This window comes from Lathyrus oleraceus, chromosome 2, assembly GCF_024323335.1.
Source record: "Lathyrus oleraceus cultivar Zhongwan6 chromosome 2, CAAS_Psat_ZW6_1.0, whole genome shotgun sequence".
NCBI lineage: Eukaryota > Viridiplantae > Streptophyta > Magnoliopsida > Fabales > Fabaceae > Lathyrus > Lathyrus oleraceus.
In genome coordinates this window covers 319,884,451-319,905,226 of record NC_066580.1, presented here as the reverse complement: position 1 = coordinate 319,905,226, position 20,776 = coordinate 319,884,451, and the positions used below count along the sequence as shown (strand labels likewise).

The window sequence follows — 20,776 nt, the reverse complement described above, 5'->3', positions numbered from 1 at the left end:
CCATCCTCAGGCATCACATTCGATGAGGTCGAAAGAGTCGGTAACGGGCCTAACACTTCAAGTAGCACTTCAGGAAAAACTTCTTGAACATGAATGAAGTAATCGAGACATGAACGAGTAGGCCAAAATTCTCGAATATGCATGAAAATTTTCTCAATGTGAATGAAGAAACATGAATGCAAATTTTGAATGTGAAAAAACATAAAAATATGAACTGGTAAATATGAACATGAATGAAGGATATGAAGGTGAATGAAGAAATAATGCAAACGAGTGATCAATGGAGAAAAATTTTCAGGGCCAAAATCGGGGTATGACAGTTGCCCCTATTTAAACATCCTCCACCAGAGGAAAATGAAATAGCATTTTTCATCAGATCGCAGTGGGGGATGGTTAAATAACATGGAGACCCAAATTTTGAACCTGAAAAAAAAATGAAAATGCTATGATATGATATGCATGGGTGCAAGACTCTATATTTTTTTATTTTATCTGTTAGGGACACGGTGAATCCTTAACAAGAGATGCTACTGGACAGACCGATCTGTGGGGAATGTTGATGGTCCACAGGGAGACAGACAAATGGTAAAAACCAACTCGCTGGGGAAAACAAACTTGCTGGAGAATCGGACACACACTAGAGAGTACTCAAAGTGAAATTCGATGAACGACACTTAAAATACAAGAGATTTCGGTAGTAAGTTCACACATGACTTACTAAACCCGAATAAGAAAACTTCTACAACAGGTTCATACATGACCTGACAACATTGAAACAAACATAGAGAAAGATTCTTCAAAACAGGTTCATACATGACCTGGTAATACTGGAATAAAGGCTCAACAACAGGTTCATACATGACCTGACAATGTTGGGGAATACCAAGAATTTCTGACAGCAGGTTCAGACATGACCTAACAAAACTCAGAAAAATCAAAAAGGGTATATCAACAGGTTCATACATGACCTGGTGACAAACTTGAATACTTTGAGAAAATTTCCACAACAAGTTCATACATGACTTGCCGACACTGGAATAAAAGCTCAACAACAGGTTCATACATGACCTGACAATGTTGAAGAATATCAAGAATTTCTGACAGCAAGTTCAAACATGACTTAACAAACTCAGAAAAAAAATTCAAAAAGAGTATATCAACAGGTTCATACATGACCTGATGACAAACTTGAATACTTTGAGAAAAATTCCACAACAAGTTCATACATGACTTGACGACACTGGAATAATCAAAGAAAAAGATTCTTCCAAAACAGGTTCATACATGACCTGGTAGTATTGGAATAAAGGCTTAACAGCAACGGGTTCATACATGACCTGACAATGCTGGAATAACAAGAAGTTCTGACAGCAGGTTCAGACATGACCTAACAAAACTCAGAAAAATCAAAAAAGGTATATCAACAGGTTCATACATGACCTGATGACAAGCTTGAACTTTTTGAGAAAATTTCCATAACAAGTTCATACATGACTTGACAACATTGGAACAAAAAGTTCAGCAATAGGTTCATACATGACCTGACAAAGCAGGAACATTCAAAGAATTTTCTGACGGCAGGTTCAGACATGACCTAACAAACTCAGAAAAACTCAAAAAAAGTATATCAACAGGTTCATACATGACCTGATGACAAACTTGAACTTTTTGAGAAAAATTCCATAACAAGTTCATACATGACTTGATAACATTGGAACAAAAGGTTCAGCAACAGGTTCATACATGACCTGGTAATACTGGAATGAAAGTTCAGTAGCAGGTTCATACATGACCTGACAATACTGGAATGAAAGTTCAACAGCAGGTTCATACATGACCCGAGAATATTGGAAAACATACAAAGGAACATCATTGGAGTTTTCTAACACGAAAAACCTCCAAGCTTCTGGAAATTCCTCAAGATGATAAGTCATACATGACTTTCACGGAACCATCAGGAAAGATAGGGTAATTAAACTCTCTGAACGTGCCAACAACAATTGGACTTTTAACCGTAAGTAATGGACTACAACCAACTTTTAACGGATTTTGCCAACAACAATTGGACTTGATGAAAGCCAATAGTAAATAATTACCGGCTACAACGGAGTTTGCCAGCAACAACTGGACTTGAAATAATGTCAGCGACAACCAAACTTCAGATATCAATCACAAATGTATTTACAAACAGACTGACAGTGATACCAACGACAATTGGGTTTAAAAATAAATGTTGGTTACAACCAGACCTTAAAGGATACAAGTTACAAATGGATTTGGTCTAAGACACTGGTGACAACCAGACTTTAACAGACGATGCCAGTAAAAAACTGGTCTCAGAGGTCAAGGGATACAATCAACAACGAGACCTGAGATTATGCAAATGAGCGCGAAGCACTTCGGGTTATGCATGATTTGGATTTTGCTTATATGCATGATGTATGAATGATCATGAAATGCAAATGCTGACAATATACAGACTGGAAATTAAGGAAAGCTTTATGGAGGTACTGAATTCTCAACACCAATAACTCAACCGAAGGAGTGAGTAAATGCATCAAGGGAGTAATAAATTTGTGCTCTCTGGAGATACATATTGATCATCCAAGGGGAGTCTTGCAACTTGAGACTTGCGGGGAAAGGCGAAAGATTTCCTTTTAATATTTCCACATGTCAAAGCAAAATTGTGTTTCTCAATATGTTGAAAAATTCTTTTTTGAGTTCAAAATTTCATTATTAACAAATAAATGACATTTTGCATAACAAAGAAAGTCAGAGAAAACAGCAAATGATAGAATTTGATAGGCAAACTTGTATTTATTCAAGAATGGTAGCACGCAAATGGCGTAGCTCCATGGAATGTTACAAATTTGAAAATGGCAATAGGGAAAGGTTTACATTGAATCACAATGACTACTACTATCCCTAATAACAATGACTCCACGAGACCTCGCTTCTGAAGGGAGTAACTAGATTGATCTTCCATTTTTAGCTCTTCTGTGTTGATCAGTGACGAACCGATGCAGTCTATTCCTTTTGTCCCTAATTTTTGCCTGGATCGCCCTTTCGGGTTTTCAATCCACCGAGACGCTCCTTTTTGCCTAAGTCGCCCTTTCAGGTTTTCGACTTAGCGAGCTACCATTTTTTTTATCCCTAACTTTTTCCTGGACCGCCCTTTCGGGTTTTCAGTCCACCAGGATTTGTCAGGCATAGTATCTTTTGACTGCATCAGAGTTCACAGGGTGATTGAGCTCTTCGCCATCCATAGTTGTGAGAGATAGAGCACCTCCAGAGTATGCTCTCTTTACAACGTATGGGCCTTCATAGTTGGGAGTCCACTTCCCACGTGAATCTTTATGTACTGGCAAGATCTTCTTGAGCACGAGATCTCCTTCCTTGAACTCTCGAGGACGGACCTTTTTGTCAAATGCTTTCTTGATTCGTTGCTGGTACAATTGTCCATGGCACAAAGCGGTCATACGCTTCTCATCAATGAGGTTAAGCTGATCATAGTTGTTTTGGATCCATTCAGCTTCGTCCAACTTGGCTTCCATCAATATTCTCGTTGAAGGTATCTTTACTTCGACTGGGAGAACTGCGTCCATCCCATACACTAAGGAGAATGGGGTTGCCCCTGTTGAAGTGCGGACTGAGGTCCGGTATCCATGCAAAGCAAAGAGGAGCATCTCGTGCCAATCCTTATAAGTCTTCACCATCTTTTGCAGGATCTTCTTGATATTTTTATTGGCAGCTTCAACAGCACCGTTCATATTTGGACGGTATGGAGAAGAATTATGGTGGTCAATCTTGAAACTCTCACATAATTCTGTCATTGTCTTATTGTTCAAGTTTGAACCGTTGTCGGTGATGATCTTGCTTGGGATTCCATAGCGACAGATAATCTCCTTCTTGATAAAGCGAGCAACCACATGTCTCGTCACATTGGTATAGGAAGCGGCCTCTACCCATTTAGTAAAGTAATCGATGGCAACCAGGATGAAGCGGTGACCATTGGAAGCCTTAGGTTCTATAGCACCAATCATGTCGATGCCCCACATTGAAAAAGGCCAAGGTGATGTCAAAACATTCAGCAGTGTTGGCGGTACATGCACCTTATCAGCATAAATTTGGCATTTATGACATTTTCTTGCATAGCTGAAACAATCGGACTCCATGGTCAACCAATAATAGCCAGCTCTCAAAATTTTCTTGGCCATGGCATGTCCATTAGTATGGGTTCCAAAGGATCCTTCATGAATCTCCTTGATTAACATGTCTGCTTCGTGTCTATCCACGCATCTGAGCAGAACCATGTCATGGTTTCTCTTGTAAAGCACATCATTGCTCAAAAAGAATTTGGACGATAACCTCCTCAGAGTTTTCTTATCCAACAATGTAGCATCTTCTGGATACTCTTGATTTAGAAGATATCGCTTGATGTCATGAAACCATGGTTTACCATCAGTTTCTTCTTCAATCAGCTGACAGTAAGCAGGCTCATCTCTTCGTTCGATTCGAATAAGTGGAGCTTCATTATGGAATCTGACTTGATACATTGATGCTAATGTTGCCAAAGCGTCAACCACTTGATTTTCTACTCTTGGGATGTGATGGAAAGTGATATCGTCGAAGTATTCTATCATCTTCACAACATGAGCGCGATACGGGATTAGCTTCGCATCGCGAGTTTCCCATTCACCTTTGACCTGATAGATCACCAAGGCTGAATCTCCATACACCTCAAGGATCTTGATTCGGAGATCAATTGCGGCTTCAAGACCAAGGATGCAAGCTTCATATTCAGCGACATTATTCGTACAATCAAAGCACAACCTCGCTGTGAAAGGGGTAAAACCACCATTTGGATTCATCAAAACAGCTCCCACACCATGACCACTGTAATTAGAGGAACCATCGAACGCGAGCTTCCATCGAGATCCTGGTTCTGGTCCTTCATCTGGGCCTGGGATCTCACAATCCTTTATCACCATTATATCCTCATCGGGGAAATCAAACTTCAATGGCTGATAGTCCTCAACTGGTTGGTGAGCAAGATACTTTGCTAACACACTTCCCTTGATTGCCTTCTGGGTTACGTACTGGATGTCGTACTCTGACAAGAGCATCTACCAACGGGCAAGTCTTCCAGTCAAGGCGGGTTTCTCAAAGATGTATTTTATTGGATCCATTTTCGAGATCAACAAAGTAGTATGGCAAATCATGTACTGCCTCAAACGACGAGCGGCCCATGCTAGCGCGCAACAAGTTTTCTCCAAAAGCGAATATCGACCTTCACAATCGGTAAACTTTTTACTCAGATAGTAAATGGCATGTTCTTTCCGACCAGTTTCGTCATGTTGCCCCAACACGCATCCCATTGACCCTTCAAGCACCGTCATATACATGATTAATGGCTTTCCCGGGACAGGTGGAATCAAAATAGGAGGCTCTTGTAAGTATTGACGAATCTTCTCAAAAGCATTTTGACAATCCGAACTCCATTCAATAGCTTGATCTTTTCGAAGCAACTTGAAGATAGGCTCACACGTGGCCGTCATGTGTGAGATAAACCTTGAGATGTAATTCAAACGTCCAAGGAAACCTCTAACCTCTCGCTCGGTGCGTGGAGCAGGCATTTCTTGTATAGCTCGGACCTTGTCAGGGTCTACCTCAATTCCTCGTTGACTAACGATGAAGCCAAGCAACTTCCCCGAACGGACACCAAATGTGCATTTTGCAGGGTTTAATCGTAATCTAAACTTTCTGAGGCGTTCAAACAGCTTCTTCAGATGGCTCATATGATCTTCTTCATTCTGAGATTTAGCGATCATGTCGTCAACATAGACCTCTATCTCATTGTGCATCATATCATGGAAGAGAGTGACCATAGCTCTTTGGTAAGTTGCCCCAGCATTTTTGAGACCGAAAGGCATTACCTTGTAGAAAAATGTGCCCCAAGGGGTAATAAAAGTGGTCTTATCCATGTCATCTGGAGCCATCTTGATTTGATTGTATCCAGAAAAACCATCCATAAAGGAGAAGACAGCAAATCTTGCAGTATTGTCTACCAAAGTATCAATGTGTGGTAGAGGGAAATCGTCCTTTGGACTAGCTCTGTTCAGATCCCTATAGTCAACACACATCCTCACCTTTCCATCCTTTTTGGGCACAGGTACAATATTAGCTACCCATTGTGGGTACTTCGCCACTGCGAGAAAACCAGCGTCAAATTGTCGTTTGACTTCTTCACGAATCTTCAGAGCCATGTCTGGTCTCGTTCTTCGGAGTTTCTGTTTTACTGGCGGGCATTCTGGCTGAAGCGGGAGCTTGTGCTCTACAATGTCGGTGTCCAAACCTGGCATATCCTGGTATGACCATGCAAATACATCCACATATTCTTGTAGTAGCTTAACTAGTCTCTCTTTGATGCTTGCTTCCAGCGTGGTACCGATTTTTTGACTTCTTTCTTCTCTTCCTCTGTGCCAAGGTTGATTGTTTCCACCGGTTCTTCATGTGGCTGAAGGGCTTTGGACTCGTGCTCGAGCAACCTTGCCAGTTCATCGGGGATGTAACAATCTTCTTCACCCTCTTCTTCCACTTGGTAGATAGGGGAGTCAAAGTTATGAGAGGTAGTAAAGTCATTGGATTCAACGGGGTTATCGTTTATTCTGCATGTTTGAATGATTGATTTCTTTTAGACAAAGTAAAAATAAAAGATGCATAAATGAAAAGTTTTTTTTTGTTTTTTTGAAAAGATTGCCATTTTCTTAAGAGAAAGCTGAGTAAATGAATAAGAATTTAACAAAATGCCTTTCATTCATTGATAATGATTATTTGAAAATGAAAATGGGCCCTACAACATGATCCATTAGCCTTGGGCAGAGCTAAGGATTTGAAAGGAAAAATACAACAATTATTACTATGACAAAGGAAAAATTTCGGGGATCTCAACCGCCTTCCAGTTGTTCAAAGCTGTCTCACATCGGTAAACCAAACATGGCTCATCTTCATTTTCGGTGCTATCTTCAATTGCATTGACCTGATCTCCATGGATGAATCCTGTGCTGAGGAATACTTCCTGGATGCTTCGGGTGTTGTCCTTTGTAGGGACTCGGGCTCCTTTCGCAGCGGAAGGCACATATCCCAGACCAAAGCGATCATGCTTCTCACGAATATCAATAAGTTGACCCCAACCTTCAGGGTTTCCTCCTTCAATACTAGACTTTGCGCTCTTCAGAGAAGTGAAAGATGAACAAGCTTTCCCAACAGGGTCCTTCATCTCTACAAAAGTGGCATTGGCTATTTCAAGAGCCTGGAAAGAAGTTTCCAAAGCGTCCTCATCAGCCTCAATATACCTGAAGGATGAAAGGTGACTAACCACAAAGTCCTCCTCCCCAGAAATGATGATTAGTTGATTGTCCACCACAAACTTCATCTTTTGGTGTAAAGTGGAGGTAACTGCCCCTGCAGCATGAATCCAGGGACGCCCCAATAAGCAGCTATATGCTGGATTAATATCCATGACTTGGAAATTAATTGGGAATACATGAGGGCCAATCAATATGGGCAATTCAACCTCTCCAATCACTGTTCTCCTGGAACCATCAAAAGCTTTCACTACCAAGGCACTGGGCTTCATAGCTGGTCCTTGATAGGATAATTTGGCGAGTGTTCTCTTCGGCATAACATTTAGAGAAGATCCGGTATCAACCAACACTCTTGCCAAAGCATCATCTTTGCATTTTACCGAGATATGGAGAGCACGATTGTGATTTTGTCCATCCTCAGGTAACTCCTCTCCACTGAAGCTCAAAGTATTGCAGGCTGTGATATTTGCAACTACCCCATCAAACTGGTCTACCGTTATGCTTTGTGTTACATGAGCTTGTGCAAGCACCTTCAACAAAGCTTCCCTATGGGCTTGGGAGTTCAATAACAGAGATAGAATAGAGATTTTAGATGGCGTTTGATGCAGCTGATCCACAACCTTGTAGTCACTTCTCTTGATCAACTTCAAGAATTCAACAGCATCTTCGGATTGAACCACTTCGGGTTCTTTAGTGGGAGCTATAACTGTTGATTCCTTGTTTGGCCCTTGAGGAGTCACATTGAATTCGGGCGCATAGACTCGACCACTACGGGTCATTCTGCTTATCCCTGCAATATTGGTGACGTCTTCACTTACAGCTTTTGTCACCTCAGCGCCTGAACTTCCTTCCACAACCTTATCCACAGCAGTAATCTCATATTTCCAAGGCACGGCCTTGGTGCTCTCATATGGAAAAGGCGCGGGCATACATATCTCGATAGGCGACAACTCACTATTCACTGGAACCACTCCACCACTATAATATGGGATCTCGACCAGTTCAGGTAAATTGAAACAAGGTTCAATTACCAACACGTCTTCGTTCTTTGCAACACTAGAGACTTGAAGCACTCCTTTATCCATCAGATCTTGAATGTTGTCTCGTACCACCTGACATCCCTTTGGGTGTGTGGCACACTCTTCACAGTTGTCATGATCAATATTAACCAGGCCAGCTTCCACCAATCGGGCATGGAATGCCACCAAAGGAGTCTTTACATCCTCCACCTTCTCAACCGTAACACCAACAGAAGCGTCTTCAATGGCGTTGACTTCAGGATTTCCATGGGGAGGAAGGGGATTGTTCTTCACATTCGGTCCCATGTCCTTAAAAGACAAGATCTTGCTCTCAATCAATTCCCGAACCCTATGCTTCAGAGCGTAACAACCCTCTAGGTCATGCCCGGGGCACCTTCGTGAAAAGGACAGTGTGCATTAGGGTTGTACCATGGAGGAAGACGATCAGGTGGAGGTCCCATAGGTCTGGGAACTACCAACCCCTTTTGCAACAAGGAGGGATAAAGCTCAGTGTAGGACATTGGAATTGGATTGAAGGTCGCCCTCTCCCCTTGTCTCCTATTTTGGTTTTGAGCATTCTGCCTCGGCGCTTGAGCTCTCGGTTGTTGATAAACAGGAGCTGGTGGTGCTTGTTGATAAGCTGGCGGAGCCGCAGCACGTTGTTGAACTGGAGCTGGTCGATAAGCTGGAGGCGCTTGATAAGCCTGAGCAGGCTGTTGATTGAACGCAGGCGTCACAGCAGCCACGTATGGTTGCGGAGCATACTGGACGGGATACATGGGTTGTTGATAGGGAATTGGTTGTTGAACATATTGCTGAGGTGGATATTGTTATGGTCTCCTTCTTGGAGGAGCTCTTCCTTGACCAACAGTCACAACATTTGTTTCCCCTTCCTTCTTTCTAGGAAACCCTCCAGAGAACTTCTTTGGATTAGCATTTGAAGTTCCAGCTACAGCCGCCAATTTTCCATTCCTTACACCATATTCAACACGAGCTCCTATAGCAACAAGCTCGGAGAATCCCAAAGAAGCACTTCCAACTATCTTCTCGTAGAACTGGGGTTGGACAGTGTCGATAAACAGTTCGGCCAATTCTTTCTCAGCAAGAGGTGGTTCAACCTGAGAAGCCAATTCCCTCCATCTCTGAGCGTACTCTTTGAAGGACTCCTTGTCATGCTGAAACATGCTCTGCAACTGTCTTCTGTCAGGTGCCATGTCCATATTGTATTTGTAGTGTTTTATGAACGCATCCGACAGGTCTTGGAAACACCTGATCCTGTTCTGATCCAAACTCAAATACCACTTGGAAGGAGCCCCACTCAAACTGTCCTGAAAATAGTGGATCATCAGCTTGTCATCCTCCACGTGTGCAGCCATTTTGCGGTAATACATGATGAGATGGCTTTTTGGACAAGTGTGCCCCTTGTATTTGTCAAAGTCCGGAGTTTTGAATTTTGCTGGAATCACCAATTCGGATACAAGACACATTTCTTTGGCAGCAGATCCAAAGACGTGGTCTCCTTCTAGATCTCGTAACTTCTTCTCAAGGAGCTGCATGTTCTCCTTTACCTCCCTGAAGTCCTCAAACCTTACTTCGTCACCAGCAACAGTTGAGTCAACAGTCTGATACATGTGGTTTTGATCTTCATAATGAGGAACATGCCTAGCATAGGCGGTTGGTGGAACCATAGTATGGATGACTGGACGTGCGTCGGTGTAAACTGGTAATGGCACAGCTTGTTGGACAGATTGCCCCATTTCGTGCACCATCTCCGCTCGGGGAACGAAGTCATAAGGTAGCCCATACAGAGGAAGGGTTGAGGGTAACATCCTCTGAGGTGGGACATCTACTGCTGGGCCCGTGGTCTCTGAAATCACGGTCGCTTGTGGAATCTCAAACCTGAAGGTTAAAGCTTGCAGCATCTCTCGCATCTGGGACATACCTCCTTTGATCTCGTCCAGTTCCGCTCTAACTCGGGCGCTCTCTTGTTCTTGTTCAGCCATTCTCTGTCTTGCTCTGGCGCGAGTATTATATTGGTGTTGAAAATTCAGCGTGAAACTGGAGGAAGAAAGGGAGGAATAAGACTCTATTTTTTTGAAAATGTATGAATGCATGTATGGATGCATTTGTTTGCAAAACTCTTAGTTATCTTTATTATTTGTTCAAGCAATGTTAGAATATAAGAACAACATGTAATAATTGAGACCCAAAATGACAACTTCCATTAATTAAAATCAGATTCGAATACAAAGGGATTTAACTTCAAGTACACATGATTCGAATACAAAAAGATTTAAACACCAACAATTCAAATTCAAGTACAAGTAAACTTAAGTTCTGTCTCAGCTCTTAAGATCGTAGCTAGATCTGTGGTGAGCTCATTCATCATCTTCTTGATAAACTTGACGAAGTTGAAAACTTGAGGAGGCGTGTTTTCTGGACACATACACCAATCCGCTTCCTGGAGTTTTTCTGGGAGTTCCAACATGTTGAGGTTAACAAACCTAGCCAAGTTGCGGAACTTACCATTCCATTCAACATAGAGCTCTTAGAGTTCCTTGATGACCTTTTGATCTTCATCTAAGGTTGCTCTAGCTTCTCTGTACAACCTCTTCCAGTACACACAATCATTTTTTTGGAGTAAGTAGGCTGCATCACCTTCCTGGCTCTCCAAAACTGCAAACCTCCTCGTAGCTTCTTCCAACTGGTACCTGAGACGGTGACAGTTTCTTTCAGCTTCTTCCTTTTGGAGGATCTCGCGAGACAACTTTTCCTCGCACTTCTTCAGAGCGTCCCTCAAGTCACGGATCTGTGCCTCAAAGTCAAGCTTAATTTCTTTTTTATCCATAAGAGATTTATCCAACAATCTCCCTAGCTCACAAATCCTATACTCAGCTTTCTTGAGCTCTTCCTTCCTGGTTCGGATCACTGATGTGGAACCCAATAGGATATGATCAAGATCATCTTTCTGGTCTTCCAAAAGCCTAGCTCTCTTGTTGCTATCCTCAAGTTCTTGGGCTTTTCCCTTACGTTCCTCTTTCAAATTCTGATTTTCCAAGATAACTCGGTTCATCTGAATTCATAATTCGGCATTCTCCACTTCGAGCTCCTTAACCTTAGTAACGAGTTTCTCCATGTCCTCAGGGAGTATGGGCTCAGGCTCAGGAGTTTTAGGAAAAGCTGGAGCCTTTAAGATATATGGCAACTGGATTTTCTCAACTCTTTCTTTCACCCATTACGTGTAAGGTTCTTTGGCAAGAATGTTTCTCTTTCCAAACTCTTTACCCATTCTTACAACCTTTAACCAAGCCTTTCGTACTGCTCTTACATCAGGATTGCTTGCTTGGATGTCAGAGAGCACAAATGGCTGTAAGTCCTTTGCGTCAGGAGGACCATCCATGGGGTAACCGTGTTGTAATCGAGATAACATAGGGTTATAGTTGATGCAACCCTTGGTGCCCAACAACGGTACATTAGGAAATTCCCCACAACTGACTATAATGTCTGGGGTTTCCCACTCTCGGATATACCATCTGATGGAACTTGCGGTGAGAGAAGCTAATTTCTGAGGAGACTTAAGTTCTTTTGCCACAAAAGGACCTTCTTCAGGCATGTGTTTCATGAACCAAGTGTAAAGCAAAGGAGCACAACACAATAACATTCCACCCCTCTTTTCATGTCGAGCGTGAAGGGCATAGTAAATATCAGCTAAGAGAAATGGTACTGGATTGCCAGAGAGAAAGACTTCTATGGCCACTTGATCCACAAATTTTTCAACATTTGGGAATAACACAATCCCATGGATCAATAAAGCCACCACAACATAGAATGCATTCCAATTTCCACTTTTCTTGAACTTTAGAGCTAAATCCTCCAAAAACATCGCGGCAAAACCTTTGCAACCCCCTTTTTCAGCCCAATTGTCTCGAACAGTCGGGACATTGATGCTTAGGGCCGAAGCTATCTTCTTTGGGCCCATATCTTCTTCGAGTTTTGGAAACGGATTAAAATCTTTCAACTTGAGACCCACGATCCTCTCAACTTCTTCCAAAGTAGGAGCTAGCTGGAAATCAGCGAATGTGAAACAACGCAGAGGTGGATCATAATATTGTGCCAGAGAGCCGATAATTCCATAGTCAACTTTCTTATTTAGAAGGCTCAAAATTTTCCCATAGTTTTTTCCAAACTCATCACGTCTGCTGAGAGACAAATCAGAGATCAAACCCTTCAGACTGTCCAACTTAGGTTCCTTGTACTTAAGCGTGAAAGTGTGTCTTATTGAAGTTGTCATTTTCAAGTTCTCAATTCCTGAAACAAATAAGAGGTAACTAAGAGTTTGCTTTTTATGATGTTGATGCAATGTATGAATGTAATGCATTTTTTTTTTGTATAGGTTCAATAGGCTTAAGGCATGGATAAGTCTGATTGCTTTGTATAGAACATGGTTCTCACCAGGTATGGTCTAAGGTTTTTTTTTTTGAAAAAGTTCCTAGAGTCATGGATCCATTAGACTGTTTGCTACATGCGGCAACTTACTTGTCGGGCATCAACTCCATCTAAAGAATCTACTCTAAGTGAGGTTCTCGCATCGATCCAACGAGAAATACATCTCGCAGACCCACACTACGCAACCATCTTTCCTAGTTGGGCAAAGAACTAAGGTTCTACAAATGGTTCTCAGAGTCATGGATCCTTAAGAAAATATCGAAGCTTACAGCAACTTACTTGCCGAGCGACAACATCTTCTCAAGAATCTACTCTAAGTGAGGTTCTCGTACCGACCCAACGAGAAATACATCTCGCGGACCCGCACTACTCAACCTCGTCCTATCTTATGTTTTTACTCGAGACTCGGGTAAAAAGTCTTTCCCACAAGGTTTGCAATCAGAGTATCTCCAAGTACCAAAGCATATCGAACCAATATAACATATTATATCAATATGACAATAAAGATAACAAAATCAATAAAGAAAAGCCACAAAAGTAAACAAACAAAGGCACACAAACGACCTAACTAGGCTTGACTCACTTAGGGATTTGTGTATTCCCCAGCAGAGTCGCCATCTGTCGCACCTCGAAAAAATGGGGATACGACTTCAAAGCGAAACGCGATCGCACGCTCGCAATGATGGACTGAACAGAGTCGCCACCGAACTTTATTTATTCCTAAAAAGGAAAGGGGAAATATCGATAAAACCCAAGACAAAAGAAAGGATAAGATATGGTCATCGCAACAAATATCAGGGTTCGGGAGTCGATTACGCAAGGGGAAGGTATTAGCACCCCTCACGTCCGTTGTACTCAATGGGAACCGTTAGGTCAGTTGTGTGCGTTAATGTTAGTTGAAATATTTAGGCCTTTCGAATTATTAGGCGGGAAAGAAAGAAAGGATGAGAAGAGATGTTTTTGGATTTTTTAACGAAGGACTAAACCTAAGTTTTTTATTAGTGGGCCTGACAAGATTTACAAATCCTGCTCCTACGTATCTCAAAAGAGAAATCAAGGCTTACGTAGTTCTGGGTAGAAAAATGTTTGTTTGTTGGTCGATTTTAGCGAAAGCTACTTTGTGTCAAATCGACGAAAACATTGTTGGACTACCCAAAACAGGTGGAAAAACATTGCCTTGCATTGTTTTGAAACAAAGTACCTTTCATTTGTGAAAAGGTTTAAGAGTCAATCGCACGGCGGCGAGAAAAAGAAATTGATTGGTTGGATGTATTTTGAGTGATGGCGAGAACTTGGATGAGCGAGATATACATCTCGAATCCTAACCTCAGGAGTGCACGGTATACACCATGTTCCATTTCCATCTTTATTGGCAAAGTATTAAGGTAGGAATTAGGTATTTTGAAGTTTGAAAGACGAGTACTTGTGACCTACAAGCTCTTACAGCTTGGGTCTAATACTCGGGACTACGTCTGGACATTACACCCAGGCAGTCTGTTTCTTTCCAATATTTGTTAAGAAAATGATTCGAATATTTATAAATGTTTTGGAGGGAAGACGAATATTTATGGCTTGCAAGCTCTTACAGCTTGAGCCTAATATTCGGGATTACGACTGGACATTCCATCCAGGTAATCTTTTTCTTCCAACTTTATTAAGAAAATGGTTTAGATATTCATAACCAATTTGGAGAGAAGACGAATATTTATGGCTTGCAAGCTCTTACAGCTTGAGCCTAATATTCGGGATTACGACTGGATATTCCCTCCAGGTAATCTTTTTCTTCCAACTTTATTAAGAAGAGGTTTTGAATCTTGAAGTGTGAAAGAGAAGACGAATATTTATGGCTTGCAAGCTCTTACAGCTTGAGCCTAATATTCGGGATTACGACTGGACATTCCATCCAGGTAATCTTTTTCTTCCAACTTTTTATTTAGAAAATGATTTTGAATATCGGATCAAAGTACATTAAAATTGATATTTAACAATTAAAATAAAATTAAAGGGTAAACATTAGGAAGGGATTAAAACAAAAATGTGAAATAGAGATTAAAATTTTGCAAAAATCAAATATGGCACACATATGGGAATTGAACCCAAGACCAAAGGCTTGCCAAAGCATCCCTTTACCAACTCTACCAGACAAGTATTCTCGTCATATAGCCTCAAGCACTAATACATAACATAAAAAATGGATCAAGCTTTAAATAAAACACAAAGTTAAAACAGTAGCAGGTCCTTTTAAACAGATTCATTTTAATGCACACCTGCTACAAAAAAACAAATGGATTTATCCTTCTGAAAAAAAAAAATAGAAAAAATGTTTCTTCCATGGACTGTGAACCGTACATCATCTCTCATGCAATGCAAATATGTCCGAACAACAATCAACAAAAAAAAATATAACCGGAACTCAAACTCCTTTCATTTTCGATACATTTCTTTCATGAGCAAGTCAGCTATGAACGCACCTGATGTCGAGTGACGATGTTGCGTGATGTCAATGCTAGATTCTTGGACCGCGTCGAAAATGGTTATACCGTGGTGGCGGTTATAGCGACGTCCCTATTGTTTCAGCTTGTTATCTTTTCGAGCACCAAAGTCTTCACCGAGTGAGATGAATGGCAACTCCAGATTTTGTATTGCTGTTACCTAACAACAGACTAGCAAATCCACGTTATCGGAGAGGTCGTAATGAGAGCCAAGGTGGAAGATGCTATGGTTGATGGGAAAAATGAGATTTAGGGTGGGTGGTTCAACGGTAGGATTTTATTTGTGTGAACAGTCAGCTCTTTGTGTTCTTGCAGAATTCTCTCTTCCTTGTTAGTGATCAGTGGCGGCTAGTATATGGAATTAGGGTTTTTCTGGCTCTCTTCTCCTTTTCTGAATGGTAGCCGCTCACCTTCTCTAGGGTTTTTTGTGAACAGTGATCCTCCTTTTATATGCCATTCATCTCTTTCCTCTGCTGTGTTTTTGTTTCCTCAGAGTAGTGCAGGTCTGCTGCGCAGTGGAGAGGTTTTTTGTACAGAGGATGTCTGGGGAGTTTTGTCCTTATTCCACTTGTGGTCCCTCTTCCTCAATTCTCTCCATTTCCAAGACTTCACTATTGGTAAGAAAACTTTCACCATCGTAACTTACTTAGCTGAAAAGTTTGTTGTAGAGTTAACTGATATTGGGTATTTGTGTTGCAACAGCTTCGGCGTGGATTGAGGTTGATCTTCTCGAGCCGCACTGTAAGGTCGACGGATGAGACATCCACAGTTGGGACAATGAATGATGTGTCAGTCAATTTTCCATTCAAGGCAGGAAGTACTTTACCGGCAACCTTAGCGACCTTAGCAGCTCAAACATTTAGCAACAATTTAAACCGATGGCTTGGAGTGCTTTTGTGCTACAACAGACCGACGGTTAATGTTAATGAGGCGGCGCCCGAAAATGATGAGGATGAGCACACAACATGTAATGCTGTGGATACATCATCATCTGCTGCTGCATCATAGCCATAGTAGTAGCAGGATACCGCATGGACATCCACTACTGCTGATACTGATGCCAACTATTAGCGGCAATCTTAAGATCATCAATTTCCACAGAAGAAGATTGTCTTGGAGATCCCATATCAGATCTTCCTTGTGTGTTTTCTCCTATTGGAACTGACCTTGTACTAGACTTAGCACCATGCTCAAGTGTAGAATGCAGACTTGCATTCATGCTACCAGCTTTGTCTTCATTCCGCTAGTTCTTCTCAGAAACTGCATCTTTAACACTATCCAACATATCTTCAAAGAAAGGTTCAAACAACTCACTGTCGGAACTATTCTATTTGGCACCATCATTCAACAGTGGAAAATAAGGTTTCGAATTGGATGCATTAGAACCGTGGTCAACTTTTCCTTTCGACGACCCTGGTATCTCCAATTCGAACTGTCCATCAAGAATATTTTGTATGGTGTCAGTTTTAAGTCTACATCATTCAAGTTTTTTTCGCATTCGATATGGACCTTCCATTGGACAAAGCTGCCATTATTCATTGTAGGTGAGACTACAATGGATGGTGAGGGAAAGCAATTCAAAGCAACAAAAGTATATGGAACTGCAACCATTAAATACCGAAGCATCTCAACAAGAGCAAACACCATCCTTAAAATGGTGGAATCTATTAGTGTCTCTAACAACAATTTCACGTTCAACTATTTTGGAGATTAACTTTGCAGCAATGTCCACTTGACTCTCCGAATTTATGACAGCGGCAATGCTGGAAAAACGCCTCTGTCATCAACTGAAGTAGGTGGTTGTTCTCGGTTTCTTCCTACTGAACTGCTACGGAAATATACCTCGACCAACCTTGCAGCAGAAGTCAATATTGATGAGAGACTAGAAAATATTGCTCTAAATGATTGCGATCTTCGAAGCAAAAGAATTTGCACCTCGCGGTTATCCCCTCCCAAGTCAGTGCCATTAACGTGGTTCTGATTCAAGCCAGCAGGTAAATCTCTACGTACTGTGAGCAAAACCCCGCATCCATGCCCAACATTACTATGTCCACCTTTACTGATAATAGGAAATCTGAACATGCACCAGCTGCTGCAGTATATCCACCAAATAATTTACGAAAGATTGATGCCTAAGAGAATCACAAGCGTGGAGCAGTTGTGATGCAAAGTCGTTCTTCTCTTGATCACCAACTGAAGTCTTGGAAATGGATGAAGAAAGTTAGATTACATTTTTATGATGAACATCAGTAGTTCCATTGTGTATTGGGATGGAAACGTCACTGCCGGGCTGATGCCAATTTCTAGGCATCAATGTGAAAAACATGAAGGCTAGGATCGCAACTTCCCCAATTGAAGACCGGGTTCTGGCTACAAATGGTCTGTTGAGATTAATCTCATCCAAAGACCATTTGATTAGTTTCTCTAAATCTAAATCGTCGGGCTTTGAGCTGTCTATGAGAGGTCCACCCACGATAGATGACAACCTGTAGAAAAAGATGCATAACAGGAATTGATCGGGCTCCAGAGGTTGAATCCATCCATCCTTTCAATTGCTCAAGAAGCTCAGAAAGTAATAAGGAATTAACTGTCCGTTTTGAAGCAAAGATTGAGACTGGATCAGTCAATGCAGCAGCAAACTTTCCAGAATCTTTGGACTCCAAGACATGAATCGAGGGAAAAGAATTATGCACGTTGCTATCAGCCGGTACAGGAAGTGTGTCACTAACGTCGTCAGGTGTGAAGTGAAGTTTATTGCCATCTCCTACTGAGTTGCTCATCCGGAACAACCTTGCGGTACCTGCTTCAGCTTTGCCCTTCCTTCCAAACGTATACTCAAGTTCGGCTAGCTTCTCCTCGAGCTTCTTGTCAATAACATCAAGTTTGGCCAGTATTATATTGTCTTTTTCTTTCATGTCATCAAATTCTTCTTCATCGTCGCTGTCAGCAGCTGCAGCATCTTCCTCTCCTTGTGCAGGTTTATTCTCCTTTTCAAATCCAGATTGTTGCAAGGTATCCACGTTAGGCCCCACCTGTTCATGTTGAATGAGACCGTAATTGGCAGGGTTATCTGGATCATAAGCTTCCTCCCATTGCACCAATCTCAAAGCCCTGTTAAGCTTCTGCTGCAGAATGAACCTATCCTTTTGCTCAGTTACAACTTTGAGGCGATTCATGAGTTCCCCAATAACCCTATATTCAGAACGAAGCTTAAAATGTTTTTCCTCAAACTTATCAATTTTGTGCATCCATTTAAAAGCATCATCAAGCGTATCAGCATCGGTGAAACTCTGAATCATTTCTTCATGCCTACTGAACTTCTTTTCAAAATCTTCAAACTTCTTCTGATAAGCATCAACATCTTCATCATCACTATCAGAATCAGTTTGTTCTTCGAATCGGTTCAGCTCAGTGGTTTCCTTGAGCTTCCCCTTTTCAAGCTTTTCAATGATGGAGGATATACCCATGTAATCCTCCTCCGACTCAGCATCAACATCGGCAGTGTCTAAACCAGCCCTTTTTCTATCATTTGTCTCTCTCAGCCTATCCCTCTCTACTTGAGCAAGAAGGTCCTGCACTATTCTGGCATCAGAAGAAGTGAGAACCTTTCCGTGAATACGAGAACATGAGGGTAATGTAGTGCCTGCACACTCCAAAGGTTGTCTCGTGGAGTTTCTAAACACATTGCTTGCATTTGTAAACCCAAATGTATTCCTAAGACTGTGTCTACCATACTGAATATAACCCATTCAGATTAATGCTAGTCTCTGGACGACGGTTCTATCGCAATTTCTGACGGAAGACGGCCACTCCACCTGAGTTTCCCGGCGAGGTTCTTGTTTTGCCGGCCAGGTTTTGCCCTGGCAGTTGGGTTCAGTGAGACTCCTCCAACTAGTACAAGGGGGTCCTTGTAAATTGGTGCGTGAATTAAGGTTGCTTCTAATGGTTTCAGGTGGTACCGTAGCAAGTACTTCAATCCTGAATTTTGGGCTGCGGCGGTTAGAAAAAAACGCAGAATTGGCATGGCTGTTATACTATTCATGTGCAGTATCAGCACCCTGTTTTGGGAAATTCGTAGGCAATGGAACTCCATTGATATTGAGTGTGGTTGATCTTGAGGAGCCACAGGACCTTGTGGTGTTACTGTTGCAGCAAAAACCAGAACTTGTGTATTCTGTTTCGGCAACAATATTAGAGTTTGATTGTGGCTGATCATTCTTTTTCAACAGCAGTATTATGAGAAAGTGAGGCTGAAACCTGTTGAAACTGTAACTCAACTAGATTTTTCAGCAAGGACTGGTGCTATTTCAGGTGTTTGCACTAGAGCTTTTGATCGAATTCGACACAGTATCGCCCTCAATATTTGATGATTTTACAACCCTTCTTGTCCCATTGTTCGTCTTCATGTACTTATCTCCTGTTGTAACCATAACTTGGACTTTCAAATGCTTTCCAAACTCTTTACACACTTGAGATGTTTGACAAGCCAACTCACGGGACCAAAATAACAACTTGAATAACATTATCATCCTGATCAATTTTTTTCAATGCAGGAATGCAAAATGCAGCTATTATTATGCAGGATTATGGATGATGGAACTGCAAAAAGGGATTGCATCTGTTGCCTCTTCAAGTGTCAGGCTTTTAGTGTTTCCTGCACCTAGATATTCCACTGTAACCGTTGATTCTTCAGATCCATGGGACTCGGGTGTATTGAGCTCTGAAACAGAAGCAGCGTGACAATCATTGGAAAGATTTCGAGCAGAAAGTTTGATGTTGTAAATGAATTTTCCAGAATTCTCCATTTTCTTTCCTGTATGCTTTCTCTCTGATACTTGTTTATCTCGACTTCTACAGGGTATGCTAGAAGTTTCAAGTTGTTGCATGCAGCAAGTGCGACATTGATTTGTTCAGTCGTCTTAATATCTTTTGTATGCCTTCTTCTGCACGACACCAACATCCTGCAATGCTGGCTCTAATACTTCAAATAGCAAATCAATATCCTTCACATCTAATCCAGGTAACAACGAAATTGCGAAATCATGAAGCCGTGCCTTGAGAACTGGTTGAGACACGTCATTTGATGCACTGTCAATCTGCATAGATCTTCCTGAATCGTCTACCTTTAAGGAGATCTCTCGTGCCTTCAAATTTCTGTTGCAACCTTGCTTTGTGTAATTAGAAACTATAAACTAGTTCATGTTATTCTATGAATATCAACTTCTTCTTTTACTTTAATACGTAAATGTTTCTCTAGAAGTTTGAAACTCTCAGCTGTGTCCGAAGGATAGTTGCAAAACGAAGGGTAGATAGAAAAAAAACTCCTTTGTAAAATGTTTTATACTTGTACCAACAAAATTCTGTTTTAGAATTGGGAAAAAGCCATATGTTTGCAACAGATAAATCTTCAGCTTCCAAATTCGATTGTATAAGGGATAACAATGTTTCAGGT

At 41.5% G+C, this 20,776-nt stretch overlaps 3 protein-coding genes across 3 annotated transcripts; all 3 read right to left on the bottom strand.

Moving 5' to 3' along the window:
- Positions 1 to 6,919: 6,919 nt before the first annotated feature.
- Positions 6,920 to 8,692, bottom strand: LOC127123040 (uncharacterized). The gene is made up of 2 exons (XM_051053306.1): positions 7,603 to 8,692; positions 6,920 to 7,464 (listed from the first exon to the last, which is right to left on the bottom strand). Exons 1-2 carry the CDS (start codon positions 8,690 to 8,692, stop codon positions 6,920 to 6,922), a joined length of 1,635 nt encoding a protein of 544 aa, XP_050909263.1.
- Positions 8,693 to 9,216: 524 nt separating this feature from the next.
- On the bottom strand, positions 9,217 to 10,389 carry LOC127123039 (uncharacterized). Its single transcript, XM_051053305.1, has one exon. It carries the CDS (start codon positions 10,387 to 10,389, stop codon positions 9,217 to 9,219), a length of 1,173 nt encoding a protein of 390 aa, XP_050909262.1.
- A 7,331-nt stretch (positions 10,390 to 17,720) lies between these two features.
- On the bottom strand, positions 17,721 to 19,088 carry LOC127123038 (uncharacterized). The gene has a single exon (XM_051053304.1). The coding sequence runs from the start codon at positions 19,071 to 19,073 to the stop codon at positions 17,721 to 17,723; it is 1,353 nt and encodes a 450-aa protein (XP_050909261.1). The 5' UTR covers positions 19,074 to 19,088.
- Positions 19,089 to 20,776: the final 1,688 nt, after the last annotated feature.